General features: G+C 44.4%; 1 protein-coding gene across 1 annotated transcript in view; it reads left to right on the top strand.

Moving 5' to 3' along the window:
* XKR4 (XK related 4) overlaps positions 1 to 9,398 on the top strand; it is a 323,987-nt gene extending 314,589 nt beyond the window's left edge. Inside the window, exon 3 of the mRNA XM_027128086.1 lies at positions 7,021 to 9,398. Coding sequence (XP_026983887.1) covers positions 7,021 to 7,967 — 947 coding nt within the window. The 3' untranslated portion in view covers positions 7,968 to 9,398. The remainder of the gene's footprint in view (positions 1 to 7,020) is intronic.
* Positions 9,399 to 13,928: the final 4,530 nt, after the last annotated feature.

Raw genomic sequence — 13,928 nt, 5'->3', positions numbered from 1 at the left:
TCTGTAACTAAGAGACAAGCTCTAAACATGCTGAAGAAATGGAAAACCTTTCTGGTTTCATGACCAGCTACTCTTGAATTGGGCAACATTTTTCCACAGATAAAAATTCAGGAGGGCTTCCCTGGTGGCGCAGTAGTTGAGAGTCCGCCTGCCGATGCAGGGGACAAGGGTTCATGCCCCAGTCCGGGAAGATCCCACGTGCCGCGGAGCAGCTGGGCCCGTGAGCCATGGCCGCTGAGCCTGCGCGTCCGGAGCCTGTGCTCCGCAACGGGAGAGGCCATGAGAGGCCCACGTACCGCAAAAAAAAAAAAAAAAAAAAAAATCAGGAAAGGAAATTCCCTGGTGGTAGTGGTTAGAACTCCATGTTTTTACTGCTGAGGGCCAGGGTTCAATCCCTGGTCAGGGAATTGAGATCCCACAAGCTGTGTGATGTGGTCAAAAAAAAAAAAAAAAAAAAAAAATCAGGAAAATTAGGAGGGCTGTTTAGTCCAGAAAATACGAAGATAAGAAATGCCTGATTTTCCTCCTAGGTGTTTGTGCTTCTGATCCATTTTTTGCAAAGAAACCCAAATGGGATCCCTTGGCCTGGGAATAAGTGTGGTCACGGTGAGCATGAAGGAGCGGCTGGATGGAAGCCTTTGGGGTCAGACCCCTGAGGGTGGCACTATTCTGGGGTCACCTCCGTCCCACCGGCCCAGAGTTCTACACCTCACACACTTGTCCACACCGCATCCCACCTGCTGTGGCTGCCGATCCCATCCAGTCTGTGGTCATGGTGCAGAGCTTGGAATCCGTGAATTCAGACGTCTATCCTCCTGGCTAATCACATCAGCTTGGGCAAGTTATTTAGCCTCTCTCTGGGTCTCTGTTTCCCTGAATGCAAAGCAGTGCTTGCCTCAAACTGTCATCATGAAATTTAAATTGGACAAAGGCTGTAGGTACCTAGCTCATCCCTGTGCACAAAAGCAAGGACCCCACAAACACTCCCTCCTGCTTTGTCTCTGATTATGTGCCTCCTACTCACTAACGGAACTGTAACTTTTTTTTTTTAATTTATTTTTTAGAGTGTACATCTTTCTTTTGGGTAAGAGAAACTCAGAACTCAAAGTCAAAAGCTGTAGGTTTTATCTTCTGTGACTTGAGTGAAGAAGGGGAAAAAAAGGAAATCATAACTTGTTTTGACTGCAAGAAATCAACATTATGTGGTCATCTAAAATTCAATATTTTGTCTGTTTGTTCAGGGACTGTACTTTAGGGGGGAAAAGTCATCCTGTTTGTGATGAAAGACTATATACGTTATGAATGGTCATGTGATAATCTCGCGTCCATAACGAGGAGAGTTAAGTTGTAAATCATCCGTTCCCAAACCATTGGTGAGAAAATACTTAAAATTTCCTCCAAAGCATGTTGAAATTGACAGGATGGAGAAATGGGGTGGAAAGAAGGGAAATAAGTTTGCGATCGAGATGGTGGGCAGATTGAGAGGCAATATGAGAGCAGCTACTGGATGACAAATGGGCTATTTTCGGAAATTGGTACCCAAGCAGAGAGATGCTGCTGGCACGCTGAGGTGCGTGTGCAGAGCACAAGGTGTGGTGCGCGCTTATAGCAGGGGAGCTGGACTTAGATTAGGAACTGGGACAGGCTTCCCTAAGCAGAGGAATGGTGCTTAAACTGGAAACTGAAAGATGAGGAGGAATTAACCGGAGAGATGTGGCTTTTCAAGGTAGAGCACAGCATTTCCTGTCTCGGGGGAAAGGGAGCGCTGGCAGGTGGCTGGGGGACCAGCTGAGCTAGAGGGAGTCGCGCTGAGAGCTACCAGTTCAGGCTTCCCAGGAAGAGCCGAGAAACATCAGCTATCGGCGAGTCAGCTTCCAGCACAGTTCTTCTGTCTCGCAGTAGAGGGAGAGGGGCATCAGGAAGATTCAGGAAGGCGCGAGCCAACGCTCCGTCGAGAGGCGCCTCCTGCTGGCCAAACCTCACGCTTCCCTCGTGATGGATTTCAGAACTCAGACCTAGGAGTTAATTCGGCATGAAGTGTATACCTGTTCTATTGTTCTCTCTGCTATTATGTATGTTTGAAATTTTACACAATAATAATTTCTTTAAAAAAAAAAAAGAGCCCTTCTCACCAGCTGCAGATTCGTTGTGAACATGGGCCAGTGGCCAGGTGTTTCCCTGGGACTAACCATTGGCTGGCCTGTAGCAGGGGAAGGGCTACAGGAGGGCAGTTCTGCCCTCCTTAGGGAGAAGGAAAGAGACAGGCTCATTCTGTTTGTCGAAGAATCAAAGAATTAGAGTACTTGGTTCAATTCCCTGAGTCTCCTACATCCAGGGAATTAGGCTATAAATCCTATAAAGCATTCTCTAGGTTTTTTCCAGGAACACTTGTTTACACTCAGGCCACGAACGACACAACGGGAGGACAGGTTTCATTTCACAGTGTTTTGGCATTTGCAGCTCAGACTGAAATTGCAAAGAAGCAGAACAGGAGAGCAATGAAGAATGGTGCACATTTCTTGAATGTCTCATTCTATCTGTGGTTCTGACTCTATCTTTAGAATCCTTCCTTTCTTCCTTCCTTCCTTCCTCCCTCCTTCCCTCCCTCCCTCCCCCACCCCCTTTCCTTCTTTCTTTCTCTCTCTCTCTTTCTTTCTTTCTTTCTTCCTTCCAAGTCATAATATATGCCAGGTACCATGCAAGGCACAAAATGACAGAAAAGTAAATAAGCAGGTACTTTTCCTTCCCTAAAGGTCCACTCCAGTAAGAAACACAATGATTAAACAAGCACAAAATAAAACATAATTATAAACTGGGATAAGTGGTCTGAAGGAAGAGAATGGGGGCTGGGGTGTGCTTGATATAAAACATACTCCTAGAGAGAACTAATTTCATTCAGGGGCCAGAAGTAGTCCCCTTCTAGTTTAGAGGTTTCAACATACAATGATCTCTGGGACTGTAATATTTCAAGGGTCTTATATCCCATCCTAATCCCTTTATCCATTATTTCCAAGAGGAGATAATGTTTAAATGCAGATGAGAGAACTTTTGCCCACACCTCTTCCATAATTTCCACTGGAGACAAGTTAGGGAGAGGAAGAAGGGTAGATAAATCATTTAACGCCTGACAGTAAGACTCAGTTTCTTTTCTTTAAAATGAGATTGTTGCTCTAGGGAAGCTCTGAGGTCTTATCACCTTTTTTAACGTTTTAATAAGTAGTGTGATCCCATGGAGTCCTCTGGAGCTGGTTTTTACCTTAGAATGAAGTTTTCACGAGCTATATGCTATTCATTGTTTTGAAAGAAAATACTATGAGACCCACTGTACACCTCCCAGGACTGCAGAAGGAATCTTTATATTTTAGTATTTTAATGATGTGATGGGAATAATATTGTTCAGTGTCACTTATGTAGTATTCCAGCTTAGAACGCATAACTGTGAGGAAACAGACAGACAAACCCAAAATGAGGCAGAGGAACACTTTTCTTCCTTCCTTTTTCTTTTTCTTTCTCTCTCTCTCTTTCTTTCTTTTTTAGGTACTGTACTCTTCAAAAAATGCCAAATAATAAAAGGCAAAAAAAGTCTGTGCAAACATTCCAGATTAAAGAAAACTAAATGGATAAGACAAGCAAATGCAATACCTGGTTCTAGACTCAATCTTATACCAGAGGGAAAATCCTGTGATGGACATTGTTTGCCAATTGATGAAAATGGAACATTGATGGTGGATTAAAAAGAAAAATTGTACCAATGTTAAATGGACTGAAGTCGATAAATGTTATCTAAGAGGATACCCCTCTTCGTAGGAAAGAGACACTGGTGTATTTTAGGGTAAAGAATCATTGTGCTGGTCCTTTCCAGCTGCTATAACAAAATACCACGGACTTATATACACGGACTTATAAACAGTAGAAACATCTTGTTCACAGTTCTGGAATCTGGAAGCCGGAAGTCAGGGTTCCAGAACGTTCTGGTGAGAGCCCTCTTCTCTTCTGGGTGGAAGACTCTTCGTGATATCCTTACATGGCAGAAGAGTTAGGGTTCTCTCCAGGGTTCCTGCTCGTGAGGGCCTCCCAAAGGCCCCACCTACTAATACCATCACCTTTAGGGGGTAGGATTTCAACCTGTAAATTTGGAACACAGCGGCTGTGGTGTGTGCAATATACTTTCAAATGTTTGAGAGAGAGACAGAGAGAGAGAGAGAAGGCAGTGATAAAGCCAACGAGGCCGAATGACAATCTGGGCAAAGATCTATGTGTCCAATTACTATTTTCATTCTTGCAATTTTTCTGTAAGTTTACAATTCTTTTCAAATAAAAAGTTAAAATATATGTTGTTGGCTAAAGGAGCGCTTAGAGTTCCGTGTTCCAGCACAGCGCCTCAGAAGTTCTAGAGAATTCTACCCCTATAATAACACAGTGCCTTGTGGAGGACATCTACGTTGGCATTTGAAACAACTGAGCTGATGTCATTTGCATAAAAAGCAAAAGAATTAAAGCGTTTCATGGTGGGTGTGAATTTGTAATGAGGAGCAATTCTAAAATGGCCCCTATTTTCTGTTCAGGCATCTATTTGTCTTATACAAATTAATTGCTAAACAGATGAAAAAGAAAATCACCATCAAATGAACAAGGGAAATTCTAGTTCTTGTGAAACAGATAATTCATGAAGGGAATGGTTACGATGGGCACGGAATTTGCCATTGGTAATGACTTTTTAAATTGTAAGATACGTAGAAAGCAAAGCTGATAGAAAGTCTTCATTTTTCTACTGCCAGAATACTGTCATAACAATTTCATGGGGTGTCAAATGCAGGCTGAATTCCTATTTTAGGGCATAATAATAAAAGGGGTGATGATTACAGGGGAATTTGGATGAAGCTAATTTTCCAATTCTCGTAAAATCTGACAACGGATAATTTTAGGATGCTGTATACGTAAAGTCTGTTGTTGTTGTTTACTATTTTCGCTGCTTTGAATAACAGCCTTCAATAACTGGTGCCCTGATCTGACTGCCCGATGGAGTCGCTCGCTCCTTCCTTGGCTGGAGCCTGACCAACAATGCAGCCATCCTCCTGAAGGTGGCGCTGTGCTCCGCGCGGTCCCGAAGGAGGCGGGCGGGTGGAAACCCGGAGGGCGTGCAGGCGGAGAAGCAGGCCAGGTGCACAGCTCAAATGCATAAGGAGAACACAGTCTGTGCAAGAAGCAACCCGCCCCGTCGCGAATGGTGCCAATGAGGAGCGAGCTCCTGAGGGCTTCTGCGTCCCACACACGGGTGTTGACATTCAAATGGCACTATGCTTTGTTCTTATACACGAAACTGATAATAAGTATGTCCTTCGCATCATTATTCCATCACCTTTTATCTCCCATCCTCTCACCTTGTTTCTTCTTTCTGTAACTTTTCCTCCTTCCCTCTCTTCTCACTCTTGGAGGTGCTTTAGAATAGATGTTGGTGCTTCCACTGCCTAGAAGTTATATTATCGCAAACTCCTTTGTGCACTGGTGGCTAACGGACCTAGGAATGTTGCCTACACTGCCTGCAGTAATGAAAGGGCTTTTTGCTGGCCGGAAAAACACCTGAAGGCCCAGTGTAAGATGGGGATGCTCTGCTGGCTTGATTGGGAGCAGACATGAGACGGGTTGTTGGAAACTATTTTCTTTATCAATAATTGTTTTTTGGAGTTCACCTTTCTCAAGGAGAATGTGTAAGAAATGGTTTTCGAGGTTGAATCTTTTTTCTATCAATCAGTGTGGCTCTTTCCCACAAGAGTCATTTTTTGAAATTCATTCTTCAAGGACCATAGACAACAGCTTTTCTCTATTAAAGTATAAGAAGAAAAGTGCAAATTCCATCCTAAGCTGTTGGCAACCCCCATTCCATAGCGGGAGAACTATGTTTAGGAGTAGATCTGGTGAGGAAAAGCCAGCTGGACTTAAAAACACACAGAACCTTTGTTAGCGTTGGTAAGCCTCGTTATGGCTTATTAAGTAAACCAGCTGCGATGCAGACTGACCTGACGTGTCGGTGACAAAGTGGAACTCCCCAGAGAGCTCTCTCCTGAAGGAGGTGGTGTGTTTTCAGGTGAGCCCTGGTCCACACCACGACCACAGAGGTGACGTTTCAGATACAGCAGGTGGAGCAAAAGTGGAGGAGAGTGATAAGAATGATTTTTTTAATTTGGAAACATACTTTTGGGGGGATACTAACCAAATGGGGCTCACTGCATAGTAAGAAAAGTGGTTGATACGTGATTTCTGTACAATGTTTAATTTGTGAAAGAATAAGAGGTGCGTGATGGTGAGCAGACATTTCTTCTGAGTGGAAGGAAGCTGTAGGAAGAGACTCGGATCATATCAGGACAGACTGCTCACCAGGTATCACAAGAAACGTGGCCAAGGAGATTCCATGGGCCCCTTTTCTTATTTTCAAGAAGCAGTTAACTTTCTTCGGTGAATGAACTACGCTTATTCTTGTTTAGAAGCAGAAAGGTGAACCAACTAGCCCCTCAAGTTTCCTGTCATTATTTGTCCCTTTCAATCACAGAATCTCAAAGCTGACAGGGAGCCCTGGAGACCATCCACTTTCTGAATGAGGACGCCAATTTAAATGATTGTCCAAAGTCATGCAGGTCATAAGTGGCAAAGATGAAATAGCAACCAAGTTCTGTCTACCTCCCATCCACAGTTATATTCCCGCCACACAAAAGGACCTCCCTAGTCTCTTTACACCGAATACACAGGAAGCTAACACCCGTCCCATCTTCAGCCCCAGGCTCCATGCTGGTCCCCAGGAGCACTCCCATTAGCCTCATGTCTTGTCCATATAGTTGGGGCCCCTTAGAGGACAGATCCTAGGACCCCCCTCTGAGTGTCTGGTCCAGCTAAAACTCAGAGAAATGAAGAGCTTTGCTGTGGTAGAAGCTAGCCTGCCCCGAGCCCCCAGCCCCACGTGGCTTCTTTCCAGGGAGGACACTGCATCTCGCTTTTGACAGCCTGTCTTCCTGTTTGCCTTTGCAGGTTTCACAGCGGCCGCCTCCCTCGTGTCCTTGGCTTGGGCCTTGGCCTCCTACCAGAAGGCCCTCCGGGACTCTCGTGATGACAAGAAGCCCATCAGCTACATGGCCGTGGTCCTCCAGTTCTGCTGGCAATTCTTCACCATCGCGGCCAGGGTCATCACCTTCGCGCTCTTCGCCTCGGTTTTCCAGCTCTACTTTGGGATCTTCATCGTCCTTCACTGGTGCGTCATGACCTTCTGGATCGTCCACTGTGAGACAGAGTTCTGTATCACCAAATGGGAAGAGATCGTGTTCGACATGGTGGTGGGGATCATCTACATCTTCAGCTGGTTCAACGTCAAGGAGGGCAGGACACGCTGCCGGCTCTTCATTTACTATTTTGTGATCCTTGTGGAAAACACGGCCTTGAGTGCCCTCTGGTACCTCTACAAGGCTCCCCAGATCGCGGACGCGTTTGCCATCCCAGCGCTGTGTGTGGTGTTCAGCAGCTTTTTAACTGGCGTTGTTTTTATGCTGATGTATTATGCCTTCTTTCACCCCAACGGACCCAGACTCGGGCGGTCTCCAAGTTGTGCTTGTGGGGACCCCGCCGCTGCCTTCACGCCGTCTCCAGAAGTGGCCACGAGCGCCCTGCGGTCCCTCTCCAACACCCGCAGCGTGGCCGGCGACCGCGACCAGAAATTCGCAGAGCGGGACGGGTGCGTGCCTGTGTTTCAGGTGAGACCCACGGCCCCGTCCACCCCGTCCTCTCGCCCACCACGGATTGAAGAATCTGTCATTAAAATTGACCTGTTCAGGAATAGGTACCCAGCGTGGGAGAGACACGTCTTGGACCGAAGCCTCCGAAAGGCCATTTTAGCCTTTGAAGGTTCCCCGTCGCCTCCGAGGCTGCAGTACAAAGACGATGCTCTCATCCAGGAACGGCTGGAGTACGAAACCACCCTGTAAAGCAAGAGGGCTTGGAGGGGCCGCAAGCTCCAGACCCAGGGGTGACAGCCGGGCCGCGGCGATAATGAAACTCCGCCCTGGAGTAGGGCAGCGAGCTGTGCCGGTTGCAGTCTGACCATCATCAGGATGCGTGTCTGGCCCTCCATCAGCTGACAGCCTGCTGCTGGCCTCCTTGGAAAAAGCAGCCCAGAGACCCTACTGCTCCATCTGAAGGGAACAGGCCAGCTCAGTAGGACCCCTTGTTGCCACTAACCCCTCCTGCCCCGCCTTTCAGCACATCCACCTGCGGGTACTATTATTATGGGAAATGTTGCCTCCGATCAGTAGGGTGTTTGGATGGAGTTAACTGATCTTTGCATAAAAATATACTGAGTCATACACACGTGTACACACACACTAACACACACACACACACACACACACACCCCGATCCTGTCAAAATAGCTTAGGTGATTTCTTTTGATGCAAAGCTGTGATTCCCACGGGAATATAAAAGCAAAGAGAGAGAAAACATATTCTTCAAGACTCCAGAAAAAAAAAGTAAAGCTTAGAAAGAATGCATAAACCATTCTCACGTGAAAACCAATCCCATGCGTGAAAAGCCTATCCAATGGACAGAAAACCCAAGTGTGTTTACGCATGTATTAGAATTGATGGAATGGTTCGTTTTCAACACGTCAGGATTTTTTTTCATTTTAAATTTTCCGTTGAGAACGTCTTTCATGACAGATACCCCACGCAGCCCATGGCTGGCTTTGGACGAGACCAAGGAGCTAGATACCTTGGGGATGAAAGTTCACTGATAATCAGGATGCAGTATTCAATTGCCAAAATTTGATAAAACCACGAAGAGGAAGCGGGAGAAAAAGGCAAAACGAGCGTCTGATTTCCCGGTCTGTGCAGCTCACACGGGAAGGTCGAGGCAGAGCGGAGGGAGAGCCGGGCTGTGCTCAGGTCCAGGAGTGGAGGCTGTGCGTGAGTGCGGAGAGGCCGGATTCCAGAACACGCCACGTCACACCCTTCTAGTGCCAAACACCGTCCAGCACGGGACTGACGGGGACGCCCTGAAGGGCTGAGCACGAGGCGTGAGCCCCAAGAAAGCGGAAGAGAGCACGAACAGTCAAGTTCTTCGCTGTGTACAGACTCCCCCCTCCCCCATCCAAGGTCAAAGTGGTGTGTCTTTTAGAGGCTTTGGGACACATTTTAGTAAGTATGAGCAGACAGATGCAGTGAATATGCTATAAGAAAACCCTTCTGAACCGATTGAGGGCTTATCACTAGATCCAGCTAAGATTCGTATTTGAGTCCTTTGTAAAGTCGCACTCTTACAACAAGCTTCTGGGTTTTAAATACCTCCGTCCAACAAGTAAACGTTCCCCACTTTCTGTTCCCAGCGTCCCCCAGTCATGGTGCTTTTTGTTGCATTAAAAGTGCCGGTCAAACTTTGATAGTATTTTTTTATAGTTGGTGCAGAGTGGAATAACTCATGGATTATTTCAATATTTTTGTAATAAAAAAATATAGGGTATACATATAAGCATCATCACTTTTTTTATAGACCTGGAATCGTTTAAAATACTTTAAGCATCATAGTTACTTGGGATGTCAGAAACTGGTCCACAGATCCCATCAACCTGCCTCGGCAGGTTAAGAACATGCGTCTCTTGCAAGATCACCCTACTTTGCCATGTTGGTGCCCCCAGGAACCTGGCCAAGGGTGCTATCAGAATATCAGGGGACAAGAGAATCAGCTTAACTAGAAAGGGCTTGTCAAGACTGGCCAATGTTTCCCAGGAAATCAAAGATGTAAGTGATTACTTTCTTCCATCTGTTATGACAAACCTGACCACAGTGGAAGATGTCTTAAACTTCCTTCCCTGGTTTTATATTAACCCAACCGATATACTAAATATTAGTCAAGTCACTTAAAAAAAAAATCAGTGTAACATATTCAGTTTTTTGGACTTTCCAATTAACTTTAAATAGTCAAGGTCTAGAGCCACCAGCTGTAATGGGTGTATCCTACAGAGACCGCTGTCCCTATGATGACACCCACAGGAAGTGACAGAGGGCTCGACCTAGGACTTCCTTTGGTACAAAGCCCCAAAGCAATGTTTTAAAAAATGGATGATTTTTATCAGTAGACATATTTTCCTAGTACTCCATGATTTGATCCTTCAAGCAAGAGTCCACTAAAAGATAATAGCCTTTTGTTTGGATGTGAAAACATTATCTAGTCACCAGTAGAGGCCCAGGAAGACGCTCTTCTTGTCAGCAGTTAGTGAAAACATCCCACCCCCAACTGTAGAAGGAAAAACATGATTATAATGGCAGATTCTTCACTTTGGTGCTGAACCACGAGTCACTAGCTTCATTAATTAATGATCTTTGGAAATTGAATTGCTCAGTTGAACTCTACCTTTGATTCCACGAGTAAATAATAGATTATAATAATGTCAGTCAACAAACACAACAGACCCCATCACTCTTCAATCATGTAAGTCCTAAATTATTTCTCAACTTGATCCTTCATTTAACAAGTCAAGAGTCAAAATAAGTGCTGTGTGGCTAAAAAAGTGACGTACTGTGCTTTGTCTTGGAGGTGAGAATGCAGTCAGGAGGGTGCAAGTAAGAAGTTTAAATTTTTCAGTGATTTCCCAAATACTGTAAATACTCTGTTATCCAGCATACTTGAAGATTTTGATGTTTTAGTCAAAAATTCTTGTGAAGGCAATGACATCTCCACCATGTTATAAACTACACACTTTCTCAAGATTACAAACAAGAACAAAAACATTTTTACTTCCAAGGAGCATCATGACTTAATCTTGCTTCCATGATTCCTAAAGTGCCGCATTGCCATCAGACTGTGTGGTGATGAGAACGTGTATTACTTTCTAGATCCACCGATAACAGAGAGTTTAAAGTATTAGGATTTAAAGAGACATTGTCAACATACGAAGGAACAAAGTTTGATTTTCATATGTATAGCTTAGTTCTTCCTAAGATTTTATTTTCAATTTACCATTACAACGTCCACTCCACAGAGAGTAACTCAAGAATCCAAAAAGAGCCAGCCGTGGTTGGCATACGAATTGGAAACGCTGGATTCTTTATCTGTGGACTCCAACTAACTTCCTGGGCTGGGTCTACTTGGGTCCCCTGTAGGGGGTGAGGGGTCTGTTCTTAGTGCTTGCTTTTTGCATAGGACCATGACATTTTCTAAAAGAAAATATTATAATTTTTTTCACTTCTAAATTAGCATTTCTCAACAAAACCTTATTTGAAATGAAGGACCATATGTATCTTAACCACACTGAGACTTTAAGTATTTGTGTGGGAAAAAAAATTTTTTTTCTCCATGTAAGTCAAAGTTTGATCCCCCAAAATGACTATGTCCTTTAAATCTTCTCCTATTTCCATTGTCCTACTTAACTATATACTATCTAGTTCAGTAACCTTGACTTTGCGGACACTTTGTTCCTATTCCTTTATGATATTGCTGTGAACACGACAAATGAAATAAATTTTCCTACTGACATAGCAAGAATATGCAATTCAAGTATTAGCAAAAGAGAAAATACAAAGATAATCTGAAGATAAAATACATTGAAGTATTTATACTTAATTTCTAAATGCCCAATTCCTTTGGCTCTATGAATAAATGAAGTAATTAAACCAATGAAAAGTGAATAGGAATAATTGAAAGCTCAATGACTTTTTAAAGAAATATTGTATATACGTGTGTATGGTATGGATAACAGATACATATTACGTATAATACACGCGCACACACACACAACTAAAGTAACAGATGAAAAGAGTAAAGTATATACTGCCCCTTTCATGCATATCAATTGGTATATTATTGACACGTGAACTTATAGATTAAAAGCTTTTTCCCCAGCTCCTTTTTGGCATCAGCCCAAGCGTAGAGCCCATGTGTCTGTAAGACATCAGGACACTTGTGAACTTTGGTTGGAAATACCTAGATATAATTTAGCACTTTTAGCTTGTATGAATTTTCCCCCCCTCAAGGATCTCATCTTTTTTTTTTTTTTGGCGGTACGCGGGCCTCTCACTGCTGTGGCCTCTCCCGTTATGGAGCACAGGCTCCGGACACGCAGGCTCAGCGGCCACGGCTCACGCGCCCAGCCGCTCTGCCGCATGTGGGATCTTCCCGGACCGGGGCACGAACCCGCGTCCCCTGCATCGGCAGGCAGACTCTCAACCACTGTCATTTCAAAGTTTCTTTCTCTGAACAGATTGAATGGAGCAAAGAAAACCTCTGGTGTCCTTAGCAGGATTATGTAAGGTTACATATTTGCCTTTAAGTGTACCAAATGCCATTGAGTGGAAACAAGCTCTGACACGATGTTTGGACAAGAATCCAGAAATTTCTTTTCTATTGAACCATTTTTGAGACTGCATTCTGACGAGTCTTTGCCCTTAGCCATTACTGTTTCTCATCATTACCGGATGAGTTGCCTGCGTTTATATGTTTCTAAGGAGAATTCCTTAAAGCCTTTTAAAAATAGCTCAGGCTGTCTTTCAGAAAAATAGCTCAGAGGATGGTTGATGTGCGTGGTGGAAACACGGCAGGACTGAGGTGGTCGTTTCTCTAATTTCAGTGATGGAGGCAAATCAACTCATGTTCATTTATCTTCAGCAACCCAATGTCACTTTTGAAAACAATCAAAATGATGGCTTCTGCCAGTTTGTGACTCATAACACCCTTTCTCCCCAGCTGAAGCAGGAGCCTTTCAAAATGGCTAAGGATGGGCCATTTCCCTCAATCACCCCCACCCCACCTCCGTTTCCAAGTTTCTGGTCCCGACCTGTATCAGGCTGTGAAACGATCTTGACAGTTGGGTGCCACCTCCTCTCCTCACCGGGGCAGGTTGCACTGTCTACTGCAGAGGGCTCCCTGTGGAGGTACATCTTGTCCAGTGGCTGTCCTAAAAGTGGGCACACGGGAAGATGCGATAAGAGTTTGTGATCAACAGCCTCCAAAGTGAAGCTCTGCGGCACGTGGGTGAAATTGTCTAAAAACACGATACGCCATTTAATTTTGCTCATTGTAGCAATTAGGCGCGAGCTCGCACGACAGCAGAAAGCCAAATGGAGGAAGTGGCAAACAGCCGTTTACCCGCAGAAACGAGGGGTTCAGGCACTCCCCCTTGAGTGTTGGAGGCATCATGTTGTTTTGCCATCCATCTGAAGCTCTTTCTCTAGATCCCATAAGAAAAAAACAATCAGATGCTTTGTAATATTGCATGCAGTGATCTAGCGCAGAAATGTAAAACTTTAACCTTTTGTGGGCCTATGTTCTGCTAAATAAGGGGTCAGTTAATGTCTAATTTCTTTGCTAAAATCGTTGCCATAATATACTGACACAAGTCAGAAACACTGACTGAATCAAATTTTTGCTTTGGTTATTCCCCCCACCCCCGAAGACTTTACGCCGTTCGTTTCCCCATACGGATGGTAGCTGACTGTGCCCAAGACTATCGTGTGCCTGGGCTGTGCTAACCAGCTTTATCTATGTGATCTCATCCCCTCCTCAAGGCCATCTATGAATTAAGCACCATTTACAGATGACAAAATTTAAGCTCAGAGACACTAAACCAGCCAAGTGTCGCTCCCACAGCTAGGAAACACTGGAGCTGAGAGTTGCACACAGCTTGTCATGACTTCTAATGGCTACAAATCTTTCTAGAAAACCAAGGAATAGTTTCCCACCAAAATCTCTTCCTGACTGGGCAAGGTCTCTGGAGAAACAAAAACATGGTCTGATGATCAAATTTTTCAAAGAAAATTCCATTTAAAAGTCAAATATGTCCTTCAAAATGAAAAGTTAAAAATAAAGAAGTCAGTGATGAGAAACAGAAGTCTCTATCATCTGTCACTGAATTTTACTGCAACTCCCTAATTCAGAGTAGGCAGATAAGTGCTTGTCTT

Source organism: Aethalodelphis obliquidens, unplaced genomic scaffold (assembly GCF_003676395.1).
Source record: "Aethalodelphis obliquidens isolate GAN/ISIS:26980383/991018 unplaced genomic scaffold, ASM367639v1 scaffold33, whole genome shotgun sequence".
NCBI lineage: Eukaryota > Metazoa > Chordata > Mammalia > Artiodactyla > Delphinidae > Aethalodelphis > Aethalodelphis obliquidens.
The sequence above is the reverse complement of the archived record's forward strand: the minus strand, read 5'-3'. Positions and strand labels throughout refer to the sequence as shown.